At 49.6% G+C, this 18,621-nt stretch overlaps 5 protein-coding genes across 5 annotated transcripts; 3 read left to right on the forward strand and 2 right to left on the reverse strand.

Moving 5' to 3' along the window:
• Nucleotides 1-1,765: 1,765 nt before the first annotated feature.
• BDW70DRAFT_138080 (putative AT DNA binding protein) lies at nucleotides 1,766-6,086 on the forward strand. The gene is made up of 3 exons (XM_073737154.1): nucleotides 1,766-4,044; nucleotides 4,138-4,252; nucleotides 4,345-6,086. Exons 1-3 carry the CDS (start codon nucleotides 4,003-4,005, stop codon nucleotides 5,211-5,213), a joined length of 1,026 nt encoding a protein of 341 aa, XP_073595072.1. The 5' UTR covers nucleotides 1,766-4,002; the 3' UTR covers nucleotides 5,214-6,086.
• A 221-nt stretch (nucleotides 6,087-6,307) lies between these two features.
• Nucleotides 6,308-9,164, reverse strand: BDW70DRAFT_69357 (putative calcium/calmodulin dependent protein kinase). The gene is made up of 6 exons (XM_073744606.1): nucleotides 8,970-9,164; nucleotides 8,808-8,877; nucleotides 8,590-8,739; nucleotides 7,744-8,538; nucleotides 7,559-7,696; nucleotides 6,308-7,510 (listed from the first exon to the last, which is right to left on the reverse strand). The coding sequence occupies exons 1-6, from the start codon at nucleotides 9,065-9,067 to the stop codon at nucleotides 6,386-6,388; spliced, it is 2,376 nt and encodes a 791-aa protein (XP_073595073.1). The 5' UTR covers nucleotides 9,068-9,164; the 3' UTR covers nucleotides 6,308-6,385.
• A 590-nt stretch (nucleotides 9,165-9,754) lies between these two features.
• Nucleotides 9,755-10,464, forward strand: BDW70DRAFT_160885 (TRAPP subunit BET5; the record flags this gene model as incomplete). Its single annotated transcript, XM_073740915.1, has 5 exons — nucleotides 9,755-9,791; nucleotides 9,845-10,058; nucleotides 10,119-10,264; nucleotides 10,312-10,400; nucleotides 10,447-10,464. The coding sequence occupies 5 exons, from the start codon at nucleotides 9,755-9,757 to the stop codon at nucleotides 10,462-10,464; spliced, it is 504 nt and encodes a 167-aa protein (XP_073595074.1).
• A 309-nt stretch (nucleotides 10,465-10,773) lies between these two features.
• Nucleotides 10,774-11,428, reverse strand: BDW70DRAFT_69365 (uncharacterized protein). Its single transcript, XM_073744607.1, has 2 exons — nucleotides 11,153-11,428; nucleotides 10,774-11,082 (listed from the first exon to the last, which is right to left on the reverse strand). The coding sequence occupies exons 1-2, from the start codon at nucleotides 11,358-11,360 to the stop codon at nucleotides 10,910-10,912; spliced, it is 381 nt and encodes a 126-aa protein (XP_073595075.1). The 5' UTR covers nucleotides 11,361-11,428; the 3' UTR covers nucleotides 10,774-10,909.
• Nucleotides 11,429-16,057: 4,629 nt separating this feature from the next.
• On the forward strand, nucleotides 16,058-18,197 carry BDW70DRAFT_69383 (serine/threonine protein kinase SAT4). The gene is made up of 2 exons (XM_073744608.1): nucleotides 16,058-17,704; nucleotides 17,762-18,197. Exons 1-2 carry the CDS (start codon nucleotides 16,262-16,264, stop codon nucleotides 17,891-17,893), a joined length of 1,575 nt encoding a protein of 524 aa, XP_073595076.1. The 5' UTR covers nucleotides 16,058-16,261; the 3' UTR covers nucleotides 17,894-18,197.
• Nucleotides 18,198-18,621: the final 424 nt, after the last annotated feature.

Here is an 18,621-nt window from a genome sequence, read left to right on the forward strand (position 1 = left end):
GTCATGTACCTCGACCGCTCATGGGAAGCGGGAAGGGGTCAAAGTTTCTGTCAGTAAGAGCCGATTAGCAGTTTAACACGAGGACGGACACATTAATAAAGCCATGACTTGCGAGGCGCAGCGACATTGTGCAGGGAAGACAAATCCATGTCCTTCAATTGATTTAAGAGTCACTGCACATCAAGAGAGACTGTAGGCACAGGTTATCGAATCATTAAATCAACCCGCTGTGCAACCGAAAATGTGCGAGGGCGAATCCACAATGCTGGCCGTACCCCGGGCACAAGATGCAGGGAAATTGATCTAAGACCGCGACGAGGATGGATCAAGGATGGTTTGACGGCTCGGGCCACCGTTCTCTCTCCAGCACTGGTGCGGTGTTGGGCGGTTAGCGATTGGCCACGCGCATTCCATTTCCAATGCTGGAGCGGAGAAGACTAGAGTTGCAGCTGTCCGGACCCTACCCTAGAAAAGGGGTGCGTTAGTATTTCTGCTATAGAATGGCATTGTTATCCATAAACGACGGAGTCACCTTGGCTGGCAGAGTTCTTCGGAGTCCAGACAGCTCAGAAACATACATCGAATAAATAAGAAGTTCACGCCAACGGTCTAGACGGAGGCTCGTGCCCGCGAACGGGTGTTGCCTTAAAAAAGCGCCGGGGCAGTTCAGACAGAGATTATCGAGGCTGATCAGGAGAAACTCAAATAGATGAAAATACCGGGATACGCGGTAAGAAAACAGTGGCGGTTGGACTCAAAATCAAGATCAAGACCAAGGAAATCCGATTTCCGACTGCAGAATCTCGATAGATCAGGGAATCGCTGCAATTGACCACCGAATTTGGCTGTTTGGCTGTCTCGTCCTGTCACACAGAGGGCGATCAAGAGATTCATCCCGGTACCTGAATCCTGAGGTGATGTGAAGGTTGTACTTCGCAGGATTTTTATTGTTATTTTTGTAGTCCAGTACGGATTACAGAAAAACGGTACCTGAACCTGAGTGGAGCCTGGCTGCCTATTACTCTCTCCCGTAGCGTAATCTTCGGAGCTTCCTTGTTGCTTCTCCCGCGCTGTCTCCAACTTCCTCATGCCCCAAGCCGGCGCCCACGGGCAGTCCTCATCTGCATCGTCTGCATCAGTCTGTGACCGTTTTCGTACTTCATGATCATTATCATCTCTCGGGTTCCGTATACGGAATATTCCGTATCCGCTTCGATTTTGCCATGGATCGCAGGTTACAATGATGCTAACAGCGCATCCTGCCGGGCTATCCATCCCGGGGTGGTTGAATCAGCGGGGCAATGGGTCTCATGCATTATTAGGATGCATAGGCCATTATTATCGTCTGGTATTGGCGATCGAAAACTCCTTCACAAGATAGCCGCTAACTAAAATATTCTTTCAAAGGGATAATCGACGGACCCAGTGCGACGATTGACCACTGGCCAGAAGCTGGCTCGTTCAACGTCCTAATTCACTAGGCACTTATACTACTACCAACGACACATTGATGTAGCATCGTCTTCTGGGATCCTCAGAGTCTCCAGTTCCTGGGCGCTCTTCAATCTCGCAGGTTGCAAGCTAGAATACCCCTCGGGTATTCATCGTCACGACCATAAATTCGGTAGGTGGTGGTCTGAGTTGGAGGGGAAACAAACCACAGCCTACAGGAAGAGGGCCAATGTCTATTGATAGGTTCTTTTCATCTTTATTCTTACACTGGCCTCTACTCACATTTTATGCTCAGTCTGGGCCAATCATATGTCGCGGCTGGATGCGCTGGAAGAATACAACACGACTTTGCGTACGGAGTACTACTCTGAGTATGTATTTCTCCACGGTTCTGGATTGACCTCTCCCAGCCTTCAGGATTTTGGTCTCGCCGGCGCCTATTGCGGAGCCCCGACCCCACCCTGCGGTTATCAACTGCCTCCGCCGCCATTCATGTTCTGCCAGTCATCGTTGCTGCATTCCCGCTATCTTCAATAGGGCCAATGCACGCCACTGCGATTCCTGTATCGAGCGCAGCAATCATCACTAATAATAAAATCATGCAGAAAAGGATTTGGTGTCCGGTTGGATCGTCCACGCTACCTGCATCCGGGAGCTGCCCCCGAACCTGAATTTCCCTATTCCCAAACGACCGAAAAGGTTTCTTTTCCAAAACATGCCGATTGCCTTCTAAGGACGTCGCTGACCCAACGTCCTGGAGGCGTCAATGTCCGCCTATCACCAATCGCTTTGGGTCAAGGAATATACGTTCGGAACGCACTGCTTCCTGCGCGAGGCACTGACACCTTGTGACCCCTCAAGAAAGGCGACATCGAGCCAGGCGGCAAGCTTTCCTCCTGCTTTCCGGTCTTCTTCTGTTGATGGTGCAATATCTGTTTCTATCTTTCTCGTGTTCCAGTTGTCGCTATATTCCTGTTTGATCTAGTCATCTAGAATTTTTCCGGGTTCTGGTTTGTATAATTATTGCTTCGCTTTTGTTTTTACCCATTATTTCCCCCTCAGCCGTTCTGACTGTGGTGAGGGAGTACAACAGTAGCCGCACCCTGTTGTTCTGCCCCCCCTACTCGTCTGCCCCGTCCAGCTCCTCATCTTGTGCATTGTTAGCCTTTTTAATCCATTTCCCTCCATATTCGCGCCCTTCCTGGTCTTTTCAGATCCTTGATTAGCCTTTTCCGAACTATCCTTGCGCCCCTTTTCTCACGGGAGAGGCAGTTTGCTTTGCTCCCGGATCCTTTCCATCCTCGTTGCAGAATGAGCGTGGGCGCTTGGAACCATCTGAAACCATCGGCTTTGAAACACTATTCTCTTCTAGGTTGAACACGGCCTGATCCACCTTAGTCTGGTTGGTTCCGCAGACTTTATTTTCTTTCCCTTTTCTTATTTCTTCCTGTTTATTCTTTTCTGAGAAAGTCCTGTCTTGCTAAGTTGTTTCCCTGTGGCTCTTCACCCGCGACCTCGGAGAACGCAGACACGAACGAGATACAGTCCCTGCAGCTTCCCCTTGCCCTCCGGACACATGCCTACGGTCTCTCTTCCGGTATTGGACTACGCAATTCCGAATTGAATAGCCGTTGGCTAAGAGAAAAAGTTCCTGGGGAAGAGATAGAGTGTCACTCGTCTCTCTTTCGTCTACTATCGTTCTTCGAGCCCCTTCTCTTTCCTTTCCCCTTCCCCGCCTTGTCTCATTCCTTCTTTGTTTTCCCCAGTTTATATTCTGAGGTTTGTTTGGTGGCAATGTGCATCGTTGAAAGTGCTTAATCTTTGACGTCGATTCGGTTTGCAGCAACGACAGTTTTCGCTGGTCCCTCTCACGATCCACTTTCGTTGTTTTCCTGTCGTCGTGTCTGGTCCATTCCCTGTACCTCGATTTAAAGCATAGGAGTAACTGCAGCCTGACCCATTTGGCTCTGCTCGTTTTGCGCGTCTCGTCTCCATAGCTGTGTGGCCTTTCTGTCGGAGAACCTGCGAGTCTGTTATTGACTATTCAAGACCCTCTATGAGTCCCGCGCCTGTCGTTGTTCTCTGCCCCGGCCTTCAATGTATACTGTCGCCTGCATAATAATTGACCCCTTCCCCCCTTCTTCTCTGTTCACTCTCTGTACTGGCTTCTGTCACTCGGGCCTGTCTTCATTTGTTGTGCTGCCAGCCCGCTTCTCCATTCCTTTCTGAGCTACCACGTGTTGACACACTGGTGTAGACGCATTATTCTGTTTGGGAGGCTTTGTGGTAATTCTTTTTTCTACTGCCCTGTTGTTTCATTTCCCTTGTCTGCCCCTTAGTTCTAATCCAGCTCCACTGCGGCTGCACCTCGTGTTCAGCCTTGTTGACATCCGTTGTGTCCACCATATTTGCGCCTGTCTCGGCCACGCGCGCGTCACTCTCTATTCCTGCTGTCAAGCTAGATATAGAGGTATCCTTCCGATTGGCTCATTTGTTCCTTTTGTCTACTAAGCGAAGCTGGGTACATTCGGCTTCTATGATCTGCTGGATATGTCGCATTCACGGGAGAAAACATGGACTGAGGATGAGAAGGTATGCAACAATGCCAACCTAGATCGTTATACTCGCACCAGTTGGGAAAACTGTGGCACTTCTCAACCGGATACACGCTGACCTAGTGGCCAGTATGCCTTGCTTACGGAGATATTGAAGAAGGGAGGAGTCTCGTCTCTCGAGCTCGTGAATATAATCAAAGCCATGAATATCCACCCTAGCTGGGCTGATATACCTCTTCCCTCGGGTATGGATTAGCCCTTCTCTTCCTTTAGTTGGCGGGGCCTACCTGAATTATGCCTCGCATTGTCTGAGTATAAGCTAAACAGTTCCAAACAGGTCGCTCGCTGAATTCCTGCCAGTCAGTGTTTCATGAGATGTGTCAAGAATTGGCCTCTCAAGTTAACACACGCTTTGGACTAATACATCCACCACGCCATGCTGCTCCTGCACAATCAATGCCTCTTCCGGACTCAAATAACAGTGCAAGAAAGCGACCTTTATATCCAACAGATAAACCCATCCTCGCCCCGCGCGCCATACAGCCCCGGCCTCCTGCTGGTCCTGCGTCTTATAGCAGCGAAAGTGGCGCATCAACAATGCTGTCCCCAGGCACTGGGGACGTCACGGGCGCTACCGAACCACCGCGGAAACGAGGCCGACCAACCAAACTCGAAGCGGAGCGGCGCAAGGCAGAAGCTGAAGCTCGCGGGGTGCCTTATCAACCTCAGTCCCGGCAACGTGGATCGCAAAAAGCAAAAGCTCCATCCACACCTACCAGTCCTTCAGGTGTTGAAGCAGGTGGGAACGTTTACACTCAGACCAGCAATCGACCTCCACTTATACCACCGCCGGGATTGCACTATGTGCATCCACCTTTGAGATCGATGCCGTTGCCTGGGCCCAGTGACGAGGAGCGGATGAGGACTATGCCTAATCAAATAAGCCCAGCATTACGAGAGCTACCACGCCCGCAAGAAACTAGACAGACACTTCCTTCTCCGCATGCTTTGCAACTTGGCCATCGAGAAAGTATACCACGTATCGAGCCGGGAGACCGACCTTATGAGCCTCTACCACCAGAAAGACTTCCTTTTACGGACAGCAGCCGAAGGAGCCTCGTTAATCCCCCTCCCCGACACCCAGACGAACCCCATACGCCAGACAATCAAATTCCTTTAACAACAACGGCCGAGAAACGAACATAATGAAGTCCTTCCTTTGAAAACACTACACCCATGTTTTCCCTATTTCGATGTGATATGATGAATGAGCTTCAACATCGATGACCAGCGATAGATAGCATTCATTCGTCCCCCTATGCATCCGATTACAGAATCGAAACGAATTATGCTCTCCCAAAAGGCTGAAAAAGCCACGATTTATGCTTACTCCTATGAGTACCGCCCTATTTTCACCTCGATGATTCCTAACTTTCTTTCGTTGCGTCAGTTGTTGTTTGTTTCCTTTCCTTTCATTGTCTCTTCTTTTCTTTTCCTGTTTCTGCATATTTCACTATAAATCATTTTTTTCATTAAGGGTGATCGTTAAGACTTTGACGGCTCATGTTGGTGGCCGTCTCTAATTGATAGGTCGTCTGGGTTGGAACCTCAGAGAAGACATTTCTGATCTGACATTCCCAAGGCTTACCTGGTCGTTCGCTTGAATATGTTTTTCACTTCGATATAACATATCAAAGCCGGCAACTGGAAAAGTGATCCAAAATCCCTTTACTGATTATGATTGATAGTCTCCGCTTGAGATGACATTTCCTATCCCTCATTCTTTTGTGCCATCCCACCACGCAGTGAGTGATATAAACACGAACCCTCTCCGTCCCAAATCATTCAGATGTTCGTGCGAGCCCAAAATATGACAACTATGTACGACATACTAAGGTCTCCCGACTATCGTCTTTCAATATCTTCCATTCCTACGTTTCTGGGTCAGCTCATGATTTCGTTTTCCTTATTCTTTTCTGATCCAGCCTCATCTTCATGCCTTCTTGTGCCTTGCTTACTTTTTCCCCCTGTCTTCAGTATTTAGAGCTTAATGTTTCATCTCATGTACATGTATCTAATAGTTAGCAGGCAAATGAGCCGGCATGACAGCCATGTGAAGTGGCATATATAAGTGAACTACAGAGTACAGTCTGGCTCTCATATCGAGAAACGGAACGATGTAGGTCCGGAATAAGCTTTTGCTCTACTGTACGATCCTATTCATGCTTTGGCTTCAATTTAGCTGTCGCAGGTATTTTACCTAACCGCAGCAAATGCTGAGGCGAATAACCAATTGGAGGCACCGTTGTAGAGAGATGGTATTCCGGTCTATGTAAATCGTATATGTCACAGAATAATATCCTTTTTCGCTGCCCTGTTTACGGACTCCGACTGAGCTTGGCACGGGTGAGTAAACTATGTAACCTGCCTCTTTGGCCATCTGATTGTAAAGGCTCGGTGCCAGTTGCGGCGGTGGACGCTGTAGCTCCTTCTTGGGTCGAAGCTGAGGTCTCGACGTCTGAAGTTACCGACACGTTTAGGGACCCCAGTTCCTGGCTTTGCGGTTGCTGTCTCTCTTCCCCCTGTCTTCCCTGCTCCAACTGGGTTCTGATAATGCTAACTGCAGAGCGGAAGCCGCTGTCTTGAGGGACAGCGACTTTAGCCCCAATTCCAAGGGCGGGCTCGCTCATGGTGGTCTCTCTTACTAGTTTCATCAATTCGTCTTTCCCATCTACACGGCGAGTCAAGTAAACCATGGGTACGCTGCCCTTGCCTTCTTTTCCTGGAAGGGTATCTGCTCGAATGCGCTCAATTTCCTGTCGGTACGCCGTTTCGTATATATCGAAGTCCGCGGCGCCTGGTGATTCGCTCACGACAGGATAGTCAGGTTCTGTGGGGTCCGTCTCGCCCCCTGTCATTGGGATGTTTGGATCTAGGGGCTTGGGCGATGCGTCGGTGCTTTTGATGTCTATAGGGGCCGAACCAGTGAAAGTGGAAGGTCCGATGAATAAGAATGGGCAGTCTTCTTCCAGAGGATCTCGTGCGTGTCCTCGTGTGCCTTCTATGCTGCGTTTGGTGGTCGTCGAGCTAGTGCGTGAGAGCGGGATCTGCGATGACTGTGACTGCAAGTCGTCGATTGGGTCGTCCCTAATTTTGACACTTCGTATTGAGCCGGAGTCTTTCCTTGTTGGTTTGTTCAAAATAGAGCTGTACGCAGAACCCGATTCGCCGCTATCTAGCGCAGGGTAAGGGAGAGCTTCCCGCCGCTGCGGGTGATATCCCTTAACAACATCGTCGCGCTCCCAAGCTCTCCGGTTATAAGTGTTCAAGCTTTGGGCTTTTTTTAATGGTATGGGGCTAGGCAAGGACACGCTCTCCTCTGGATCCATTTGCGTAGGAGGTTCCACAAAGTGCGTCTCGTATTCTTGGCCGAGGATACTTTGTATGGGTGTAAAAGCTCGAGTCGGGCCAAGAAGGCTTTTAAATTTCTTCGCAGCTTTCATCTAAACTCCTGTTAGATTTAGCCATTCGAAGGAACACACAGGACATACCACGGCTAAGACATGGCCAAAATTCTTTGTAATTGCGGAGTTCATTTCCTCTTCTGTAGGAAGGTCGACTATTTCTGCTGTATTCTCACTCTTTGGCAGTAAAGGATCCATGCCATTCTTTGTCACCCAAGGATGCTCCTATAACCCCGTTAGGACTAATCAACAATCCAAGCGATACCACGTACCCTCAGCTCGTCCATCTGTATCCTTTTCGCAGGGTCCTTTTCCAAAATTCGCAACATCAAATCTTGAAAAGCCTCGTCAGTTTCGCCCTCGCAAACAATCGGACGGTTTTTTATGGCATCGTAGAGGTCGATAATGCTGTGCTCCTCGAAAGGGAGCTTGCCGTAGCGCAAACAATACAAGGTCACGCCCATGGACCATATATCCGCCGCCTTTCCAGATACGTCGCCATGCTTAACAACGCAGAGTTCCGGTGGCAGAAAGGCCGGAGACCCAGCAGATTTGGCCGTAAACATGTCCGAATTCTTTTCGAACATTTCTGATACGCCAAAGTCGACAACTTTGAGAACATCATCGTTCGTTATCAGGCAGTTATCGGGCTTGATATCACGGTGGACGATACCCTGGGCATGTAAATACTCAATGCCCAAAATGAGGTCACGAAACCAGCAGCGACAACGCTCGTCATCGTAGGGGTCCGCCCTCTCTTCGAGAGTGACCTTCATGACCACGCCCTTCTTGCACATCTCCATGACCATATATAGAGAATCTTGGGTCGGGTCGTCCAGTACCTCTATCAATGATACTAAATTGTTGTGGTGCAACTTCTTCATTATGGCAATCTCTTCTTTGATAAAATAGAGAGCATTCTTCATCTCTTCATCTCCAAGTCCCGATCCCTGGCGATGAAGAGGGGAGTTTAGGCCATCTGCTGGACGTTTTGGACCTCGAGACTGTCTCAGAAGTTGCGATTTTGCGCGTTTTCTTAGACGCGCCTTGGAAAACTCTTTGACAGCCTAAAGTTTGGTTAGTCTGAATACGTACTCGAAGTAAACAAAAGCCCTCACATATTCATTTCCATACTGGTCAACAGCAACATGCACCGCACCAAACGAGCCGCGGCCAATCTCCTGCTTAATCACATATTGGTTGATTCTATGCTCCGCAGTGCCATCATCTTGGCTGAGAGTATACTCTGACCGAGCATTGAGAGTTTCCTGGGCTGCAGTCAATAAAGACAGTCTGAGCAAAGTAAAAGGTGTCTGTGAAAGGAAAAGGGTGCCACCTTCACGGGACGCCGGGCTATTGGATTACGGCGATGATGTCTCTGAGGGCTCTCAAACGAAGGTGTGGAGCTGAAATGCAGGATGCCGAGTAAGCATCCTATAATCCCATCTCTCAAGAATGGTATATTGCTTGCGATGGGGCCAGAAGCAAAAGAACTTACGCATAACGGGCTGGACTTGGGCGAGGATGAGGCTCTGGCCGGGCAGAAGAACCTGGACTGGCATCCTGTTGCAGAGAGCCAGCACCCTCGTTGGCCATCGGTTAATCACGCACCGGTTATCAGAGAGCCAGTAGCGATATTGTTAAGCACGGTAGTTATTGGGATATTGACGAGAGGGCGCGCAAAGATGCTGAAATCTGGGTGCCTGTCAGAGAATGTGGGGGAGGTGGAGGGGCACAGCGGTTGCGATAAGACGCCACTTACTATAGCGAAGGAGACTTCGGTTACCGATGAAATAGTGCTCCAGGGTAGCTGTGAGTTCAAGAAGGGTGTGGCAGGCGAGAAACAGGAGGCACTGGATGTCTCTGGGAGCTCTACAATCAGTAGATCGCAGTCGGAAAAGTTGTGGTCGGGACGGGACCAGTAGAGGGAGGAATCGAAGAAACTACTACTACGGACAGGTCTACTTTTCCACCAGCAGTAGTTTCCTGCGGTAGGACTTCGTCCGTACACCGCTGAAGACCCTTCCACGAAATCTAGACCTACTTCTACTTTATATCCAAGGCCTCGCTTAGGACATACCTAGAGTGTTTGTCCCATGTAAACAGTCATCGGTTCACCGCCCAATTCATCCCCGACACATCTCCTTATCGCGACATTGTCACCCATAAGCCAGTCCATCAGCCATCAACCAAACCAATCGCTATTGCAATAGACTCATCAGGCTCTTCTGATTGATAGCTGTTGTCTTGGAGAACCCGGTCTCTTGCGGAAATCCAAGCGTCATGACCGTTTACTCCTTCTACATCTTCGATCGACATGGTAAGAAGAACCAGCCCGAGGCTCATCGCAGACGCTAATACTGTGTTTACCAGCCGAGTGCATCTATAAACGGCGATGGCTCCCTCGACCTGCCTCAATCGCTGGCAAATCTTCGCGGCCTACCTCCGATACTCTCACAGCAGCCAACGGACTCGCCCCCGTTCCCAATCAATCTGCACGGTCAACAGACGATGATGCGAAGCTGATCTTCGGAACTGTATTCGCGCTTCGGAATATGGTGCGAAAGCTGGGAGGAGAGGATGACAAGTGAGCTCTATGATTGGCGATTCTTGAAGGCAGCCAGACGTTGACGATTGTTGATTCTAGTTTCGTGACATACCGCACCAGCCAGTATAAACTGCACTACTACGAGACTTTAACGAACATCAAATTCGTGATGATCACAGACGTCAAAAGCCCGAGTATGCGCGTTGCGTTGCAGCAGATTTATATCAATCTCTACGTGGAATACGGTACGTTGGTTTAGTTCATGTAATAGTTGCACGACTAATTTCAACAGTGGTCAAGAATCCGCTATCGCCTACCGAGCACCCTGGTGGTGTAGGTGTGAACAATGAGCTTTTCGAGCAGTCGCTGGAACAATTTGTTGTATGTTCCCTACAATTTGTTGTGAAATATGTTCTAACATTCTCAGACACGGGTGCTCGCTTAATATATGCTGCGGCAGTCCACATTTACACATTAAACGCCATGGCCGATTATAACATTCGCCCGCGCGCTAATACCCTTGGCCCCTGGGTTGATTGTACACGGTCATCCACAGCCTTCACCCGGTTCAGAACTCGTGGCCATAGAACCTTGCCCTGTTGCTCGACCGCAACATAATGGCGCACCCATTCCCGAGTTGGAAGCCGTCCGGATATTGGCCAGGAACACAGCTTGGCGATATGTCTAGCACGAAAGGCATCTTCTACGAAGGAAGGAATGGTAACACTTGATAATTGTTACTTAATTTCAGCCATTGGCCACTCTGGTAAGGGAGTTTGGGACCACCCGAAAACACAACATATTCAAAACATGTTCGAACTTATATTCATACACACATTAAGCCGTCATTAGAACAAGTTATGACTAGCAAGAAGTGAATCCAACTTCTTTTACGAAACCCGCTTCATATCAGAACGCCCAGTGTTGAACGCCTCAGCAGGCAGATCATCCTCGTCCGGCCCCTCACTATATCCGCTGGGAGCCTGGGGTTTGGAGTGACGAAGCGACCTGCCTTTGCCGCTGATGATATTGGACTTGTCTATAGCCTCGCGTTCGTCTTGCTCTATATAATCATACAAGTTAGCCTCGGTTTACCAACCTAGACAGATCAGGACAGATAGAAGCGGACGTACCGAGTTGCTGGTTGCTGTTCGAAAACGGCGGCTGCATGGGATCCTCGTAGTCTGCGTCGTCGCTCTGCACAGGTATCCCCTTGGAGAACCCCTGCGTGCCGGTTTCATGGGCGTAGGAGTCGTCCTCATACTCGCCTGAGACGGGAGCGGAGAAGTCATTCTCACGCTCGTATTCGTCTTCGGCTAATCTCTCGGCACGGTTGGACATTGTGATTAGGTTGTTTGTGTTGGTCTGACTGCTTTGGTATGGCTGTGTGTCTGAGTAAAGAATTATGCTTGTTCTCAGTCAAAAGTGTGGGTTGAAGAGACCTATATATATGTTCCCTGTCTAGAGATGTTCGTCATGGCTGTCATGATAGAATTCCGCTTCATTGTATGAGGGCGGCGAGTTTGACCTCAACTGGACGTCAGGGTTGTGTCAAAGAGTGGCGATATGACATGATGGTGATGCGTGAACCGTAGAATAGCGATTGCGAGATTGCTGTTGCGCCCAGTGATCTTGCATCGAGAAAATCATCAGAACGCGACTGGCAGGAAGATAACATCACGTTCCGATATTGAAATTGTGTAGATGGCGGGCTGTGACTCGTTGATCGTGGATCAATCATCGCGGGCTTCCGCGATATACTACGAGACTACGTATACATGATGGAGTAGTACGAGCGATCGAGCTGGTCGAGACCAGCTCGCGACCAGCGAGAATTGTTCTTGCTCTGGTTAGGGTCTAACCTTCCAGTCCTTACTGTGTTCAAAGTCGACCTTGGGGTCTCACTTCCCCTGAGCTATTCAAAGCACTTTTACAGTACTCGAAACTTTGGCCACTATCTGATATCTAAACGTAGGGTATAGCAACTCTATCCAGACCGCAAAGTCTTGAGCGCCGAGTTACTATTATTATCCTCGATCCTAGTACCTAAGCGGACTACGGTGCTAAAATAGCATCCCTGTAGTCCGCACCCTAAAATGCCATGATAGTACCTTAATAGGCGAGGATGCCCATAATGCATATGGCAGAGCTGTCTAAGGTGTACGTACCGGTGAGCAGCAGGAGCGGAATCCCAAGAGCGAGGTGGATATAAGAGGTTTTATTATGCATATGCGACCAGCAATTCCATGTAGGCTGATAAGTGCAACCGAGCTCGGCAGCTGCTTGCAGCATGCAGGGCATAAGTACTCTCGAGTAATACCATCAACTCCAGCTGTACTGTAGGGCCGCCCGGCCGTCCCGCGTTGTGATCATCTGTTGGATAAGCAGCTTGATCCTTCAATTTTAGTCTGTGAACTGTTCAGTCTAACACTCTTGGCCCGAGAGTAGAGCCGAAGCTTGAACGGCATCTTTGGCGGAGATGGCGTTGTTATTCGTTGGTCTGTGCCAGTCCTCCACTCTAGGCTCCAGATTTGTTTCGAGCTTGGACTCAGTTCTGAGTCTTGAGCCTTAACTCTTGTTCACTCTCACCGTCTGTTCAACGCGGGACTCGTAGTCTCATCCACACTTGGCCCCATTGTACTCTGAACCCATCCGAAGTGCGCGTAGATTGTGTATTCTGATGGGACTGAGCTCAATTGCCTAGGCAATCGCGAAATCATGACCAGGATTCGAGCCAGCCGTAAGTTCGTGTTCGGTTAGCATGTCGGGAAAGACAGTCGAACCACGCGATTTGTAAAGAACAAGGATCTTTCCGCGGCGGGTCAGTCTCCCGGGGTACGCTCGGGTTCATTGAGGGCTTCCCCTAGCTGGCAAGTGACCGGCAAATTCATACCTGGTCTTAGAGGGTCTTAAAATTGCCCCTAAACAGTATTTTCTTTCCGTTAACGTCGCACTGACCTTCTGTAAATGTGCGGTATAGCATAGACTGAACGGCATATGCTTAATCCCTTTAATCCCTGTTAGTAATGCGAACTGGGTCGCTTGACCTCAGACTTATGCGATTCTGGCGATTCTAGTGATTTTGTGTTCCACCTCAGCGCTCTCTGGTCTGGTCACGAGCCTTTCTGGAGAAGCGGAGACCGAGGAAGAGGAATTGATAATGTGAATTGTCACTTGGGCTGGTTTTGCTCTGGACGAAATCGGCCCCTCGACGGTACTATTGAAGCCGCCAAGCTGACAATTGGCTTTCATGGCATATCAAGTATGCATATGCAGTGGGAGCCAGGGTACGGATCCAGCTCAGCAACCATGACAAGTACTCTCGCATAATTGTCTGCGCAGTTTGATACTTTGTTTGTTCATCTGCAGCGGCTGCAGAGTGCAGCCTCAGCATCGTGGCCAGTAGTACTCCGTAAAGTCGCTAAAGTGACAAATCTCCAGCTAAACCCGACTGGTCGGGACCACTCTGCTTTGCATCTCTTGATCTCCATCTGCGACATACCTCGAATCATTTGATTGGTTTAGAAAAATCCCTCGTGCAAATCTGAACTGCATCATCCGGCCTTATCGACCTTGGTTTCGGCCATGGCCAAGTGCGGAACAACCGCGCTTCTTCCCAACGGGCCAACGGTACGGGGTTAGCCTGCGCGCCGTTCATATGGCGGCCATGCACAAAGATGAATCTGTGGTCGGAAACGAGGATGTGTTTCACGGCATCATCGTGGCTCCTGCGGTATCTGCCCAGCCGCTTTCCCTTCGAGTCCTCGTCCCCCACGATCCTGCGGGACGCGCTCTAGTACGTGACTTATGGCCGAGGTGAAGGAAATCACATTGGCGATTCAGTCGATCTCGCCCTCAAACTCCTTAAACTGGACCCAGGAGATTTGCAACAGCCCGGCCCACGAGTCCCCGACTGGCGCTTCATCATGCGAAATAATCGCGCCCACTGCAAGCAAAACATACTCTGTGCTCCATATATCCACCTTCCCATCATGGTATTGCTAGGCCGTCATCGTCTGCCTCCAGCGCTCCGCCGTATGTACAACGAAGCGGGCTCGCGACACGCGTGACGGGGTAGAATAGAACTGCCCGTTTGGGTTGAAAGTGCGATATTCGAGAACACCACAAGATCAACAGCTTCATACATCATCCGCTTTCTAAGACCTTGCACATGATAACCCCACATCCATCCTCAGCAACAACCAGATGGGGATATGTGCATGGCGGAAAGTTTCCTCGCTCCATCGCCTTTCGTCCGCCTAATAACTCATGGTTTGTTAAACTCAATAAAAGAGTATTGACGAGACGAGCCCACATAGTACCGACGAGCCGAGGCGGAGCAGATTATATCCCGTCAAATTGATGGAGAGCTACAGAATGTATACTCTGTCTACGAAGCAACACCGCTGCTTACATACGGTCCTTTGTCACACCTCCAAGGACAAAGGACCCAAGCTAGCCGTGTAACAGGCCTATACCAGTCGCAGGTCGACGTTGGAAGCGAGTAGACCGCTCGTCATCTACCCCTCTTGGTGAGTGCTACCCCTCAGATGTCTGAAGGAGATATCTTGGCAATCAGCGTAAAGCTCTCTCGGCCTGCCGCCACAATCTGTAGCTCGACGAGAGTTGGTTGCCAATCCTAGCGGCCCTTGAACCGCTTCTAATCAGAGCGAGGATCCCAGCTGCCCTTGTAAATGATGTGCGGGGATCAGGGTCGGATTCGGTGCGCCATCGTCAATGCACAGCCTCAATTTACCTTTTTCCGTGAGGTTGACAAAGATCCTTTCCTTTGGTTCAAACTGTATCATGATCAATAATCCCGTTCACATAGTCTGAGCTCCGCATGCAGACTCCAGGATGGTAAGGAGCCATTATTAGTCGGCTTGTTTTTCAGTCCGCTTTCTCTTGAGACGCTGGCGCGATAATTTGCTTTCCGTAACCCGTGGGTCGTGGTTTGAGTGCGGGATAGGAGATGCAGTTACTAATTCCCCATACACAACGCATCAATTCCCTCCCCCAAACCCAGGATTGGCTCTGAGGCACAGTCTTTTGACAGGACATACCCCCCTTTTGGAGTCCTAGTAGTGCCGAGCTTCCCAGGGGAGGAATCGCGCGCCACCTATATTAGCGGTATTGTCCGTTTATTGTACCTGGAAAGTGGTGGAAGTATGGATTCAAGATGAGATTATTAATGTGTAGAACAGAGGGGCGCCACTTGTGACCGGAGTATTGCCGTTCCCACTGCTAACAACTCGTGGCTGATGGCCCGGTTCCATCAATCATACTCTGTAATTCATTCATATCAGCATATCACACCACCTCGCTGACGGCAAACTGGCTCTCATTTGATAAGAATTGAGGAGGAACACCGCGTCGATCACCCTGCTCGCTCTGCCACTCTTCCATGTGTGGCACGGTGGTCAACTCCAGCTCCGGAAACGCAGTTGCTGCACCGGTATCGCTGGTACGATACCATACTCTTTCAATTCGTGACCGCCTCGGCGGTATTGAGCAGCCACACAGTTCAGCCGGAGTTTTCAGGATCAGTACAGGCCCAGGCGGTAATCTATGGGTAATGGATGATGAAAAGGTTCCCAGACTTGGAAGGCCATTGGAAGTGTAATAAACCTGCCTTTCTTTTTGCTCCAGTTTTCAGGCGTACGGAGTAGTGTCGTTGTTACATAGCATTTACCACCGCGACAGATACAAGTACTGTCTGCTGCTTCCCAGCATCGCCAGCTCCTTCACTACCGTCGTCTTACGTACTCCCTTGCCATTTCTCTCTCCTGCTTCTCGTATCCTATCTGACTCAAGCTGATTCAAAAGAAAAGCATCCAAAGACTATAGAAGCCAAGACTTCCTGTGCAGCTCCACTTAAGCACCGTCCCATCTGGGCGTGCTTCCAGCAGCTCGCTGAGTGATGCTCCCTTTCCGTTTTTTATTTTCTATTTCATAAAATAATTTTTTTCCCTCTGGCTGGCTTCCGTCACACTACTGAGCCTCAGGCCAACACCGGTCACCACCGCGCCGCACCACTTTCGCTTTTCAAGTATAATTTCCCTTCGCCCTCCCCGACCTTCGACCTTTTTCCATCTCTCTGCTTTCTATCTTTGGTCATACCTGGCCTTTCAGCCTTGCGCTGTAGGCTCCCAAGTCTTCTCGCTTCCAGTTTTCCATACATCCTCAGGGGAGCGAATCTACTTCCGCTTTTTTTCTACCTGTTTCATTACTACTCAACGCACATGACTCCACCATCTGTTTCTCCTATACCCTCGCAAATCTCTTCCGCCGCAACGTCACAGATCTCTAGCGACCATGGAGAACGCCAGGTAACACAGGCTTTGGCGGGCATGGATTTGTCTGCCCTGAATGGGGATGCGGCGCTTCCCCATTCAGTGAAACCCCCTAAGCAAACTATGGCGAATCGTATCTCTCGCATGTTTACGGGCACTGGTCGATCCACCCCAAAGGAACCAGAGTCGTCGCGCGAACTATCAGATAGTAGTTCCGATGGCGGAAAACCCACTACTAATGGCAACGGGAAACAATCCCGGCCAACATCAAGGCCTTCATCAAAACCTCCGTCAAGGGCTCCCTCGCGGCAAACGTCCACCAAAGAAGTTCCCAAGAGTGAAAAGAACGAAAAGAACGAGAAGACCGACAGGAAGGCCAAACCTGCCGGGAAAGATCAGAAGGAGGGTTCGACCGCCCAGAAGCGTTTTGAGATCCTTCCGGATAACTCTCATCGCCACCATCTGAAGAGTACCCGACGGCAGGAGAAGCTGACCGATCTTCTTCGGGATATGCTTGGTGGACGGAAGAAGGACGACCATGCGGAGGATCAGCAACTATCACTCATGTCGACATGGATTGACCAATTCAAAAGCGAGCGGGATAAATTAGCGGCCGACAAGAAGGGTGGCCCCAACGCCACTGCATCGCTCGTCGATAAGTACGGCAAATGCCAAGAGATTGTTGGTCGTGGTGCTTTCGGTATTGTGAGGATATCTCACAAGGTAGACCCTAAAGACTCTAAAAGCGAACAACTTTACGCTGTCAAAGAATTCCGCCGCCGTCCACAGGAAACAAGCAAGAAGTACCAAAAGCGACTGACTTCTGAGTTCTGCATTTCATCGTCCTTGCGCCACCCTAACATAATTCACACACTCGACCTCCTGCAGGATGCTAAGGGCGACTATTGCGAAGTTATGGAGTATTGCGCTGGCGGTGATCTCTACACTCTTGTGCTGGCTGCAGGAAAGCTAGAGGTTGCCGAGGCTGATTGTCTCTTCAAACAACTCATGCGCGGTGTTGAGTATATGCACGAGATGGGTGTTGCTCATCGCGATCTTAAGCCGGAGAACCTTCTGTTGACCACTCACGGAGCCCTTAAGATTACAGACTTCGGAAATGGCGAGTGCTTCCGTATGGCATGGGAAAAAGAAGCCCATATGACTGCCGGACTCTGTGGCTCGGCTCCTTACATCGCTCCTGAAGAGTATGTCGAAAAAGAGTTTGACCCAAGGGCAGTTGATATTTGGGCTTGCGGTGTCATTTACATGGCCATGAGGACAGGACGTCATTTGTGGAAATTAGCTCGCAAAGAAGAGGACGAGTTTTACAGACGGTACTTAGAGGGTCGCAAGCATGAGGATGGTTATGCACCGATTGAAACGTTGCATCGGGTAAGCATAACATGTGCTGAGAAGGCAGACTTCAAACTGACTTATCCGTCTTTTCAGGCTCGTTGCCGCAACGTTGTTTATTCCATCCTCGACCCAAATCCTTCTCGTCGCATCAACTCGTCCCAAATCCTGAAATCCGAATGGCTTCGCGAGATTAAACTGTGTCAAGCGGGTGAGGAAGGCTTCTAATATTCCCTTGCATTTCAGATAGCAGGCACCGCCTCCGAAAAGGTCCATTGGGCTGGTTTTCGCTTTCTTCCGGTCAATGTCCCTTACGGTTATCGGTGTCCTTGTTCCTGTCTATCTCCTCCGTCTAAGAATAGAAACGGGTGGTTATGTGTTTCTCCCTTTTCTTTCGAGTGGAAGAAGTCGTCCTTCATTGTGCATTCCATAGACGGAGGACTTTTCATCTTCTCTACAATAATGCCGGTGCATGTCTTTCTTCCTACCTAGTTTGCGGGTTTAGTCTGCCGTCACGTTCTCATGTTAAGGCAACGAAGATCATGACCTTTGACCAAATTCATGGTACCAGTCCAACTCATATACGTTTTATTTTAACGACTTATACATTGTTTCCTCAGCAAGCTTCCAAATTTCTCTCTCTCTCTCTCTCTCTCTCTCTCTCTCTCTCTCTCTGCGCTTTTGCTTTTCCTGTTTTCTTTTTACCCCTTCACTTGCTGCGCGTCTACTTCCAAGGTCATGGGTTGGGTTTCTGATTTTCTGACCTGTTTCATCAAGCTTTCTTTCGATTCGTTGTTCTAGCAGTTTTGCACCCGGCTGGCGTTTCTTTACTAAGGTTATGGGCGGATTGGACTATGTTTCATTGGGGGACCAAGAACAAACTGTAACACCAATACCTCACATGAATGACTCTTAAGAGATGATAATGGCTGGCCCATCAATGAAGAGACTTTATC

This window comes from Aspergillus foveolatus (genome assembly GCF_047715535.1).
Source record: "Aspergillus foveolatus strain CBS 279.81 unplaced genomic scaffold BDW70scaffold_31, whole genome shotgun sequence".
Taxonomy (NCBI): domain Eukaryota; kingdom Fungi; phylum Ascomycota; class Eurotiomycetes; order Eurotiales; family Aspergillaceae; genus Aspergillus; species Aspergillus foveolatus.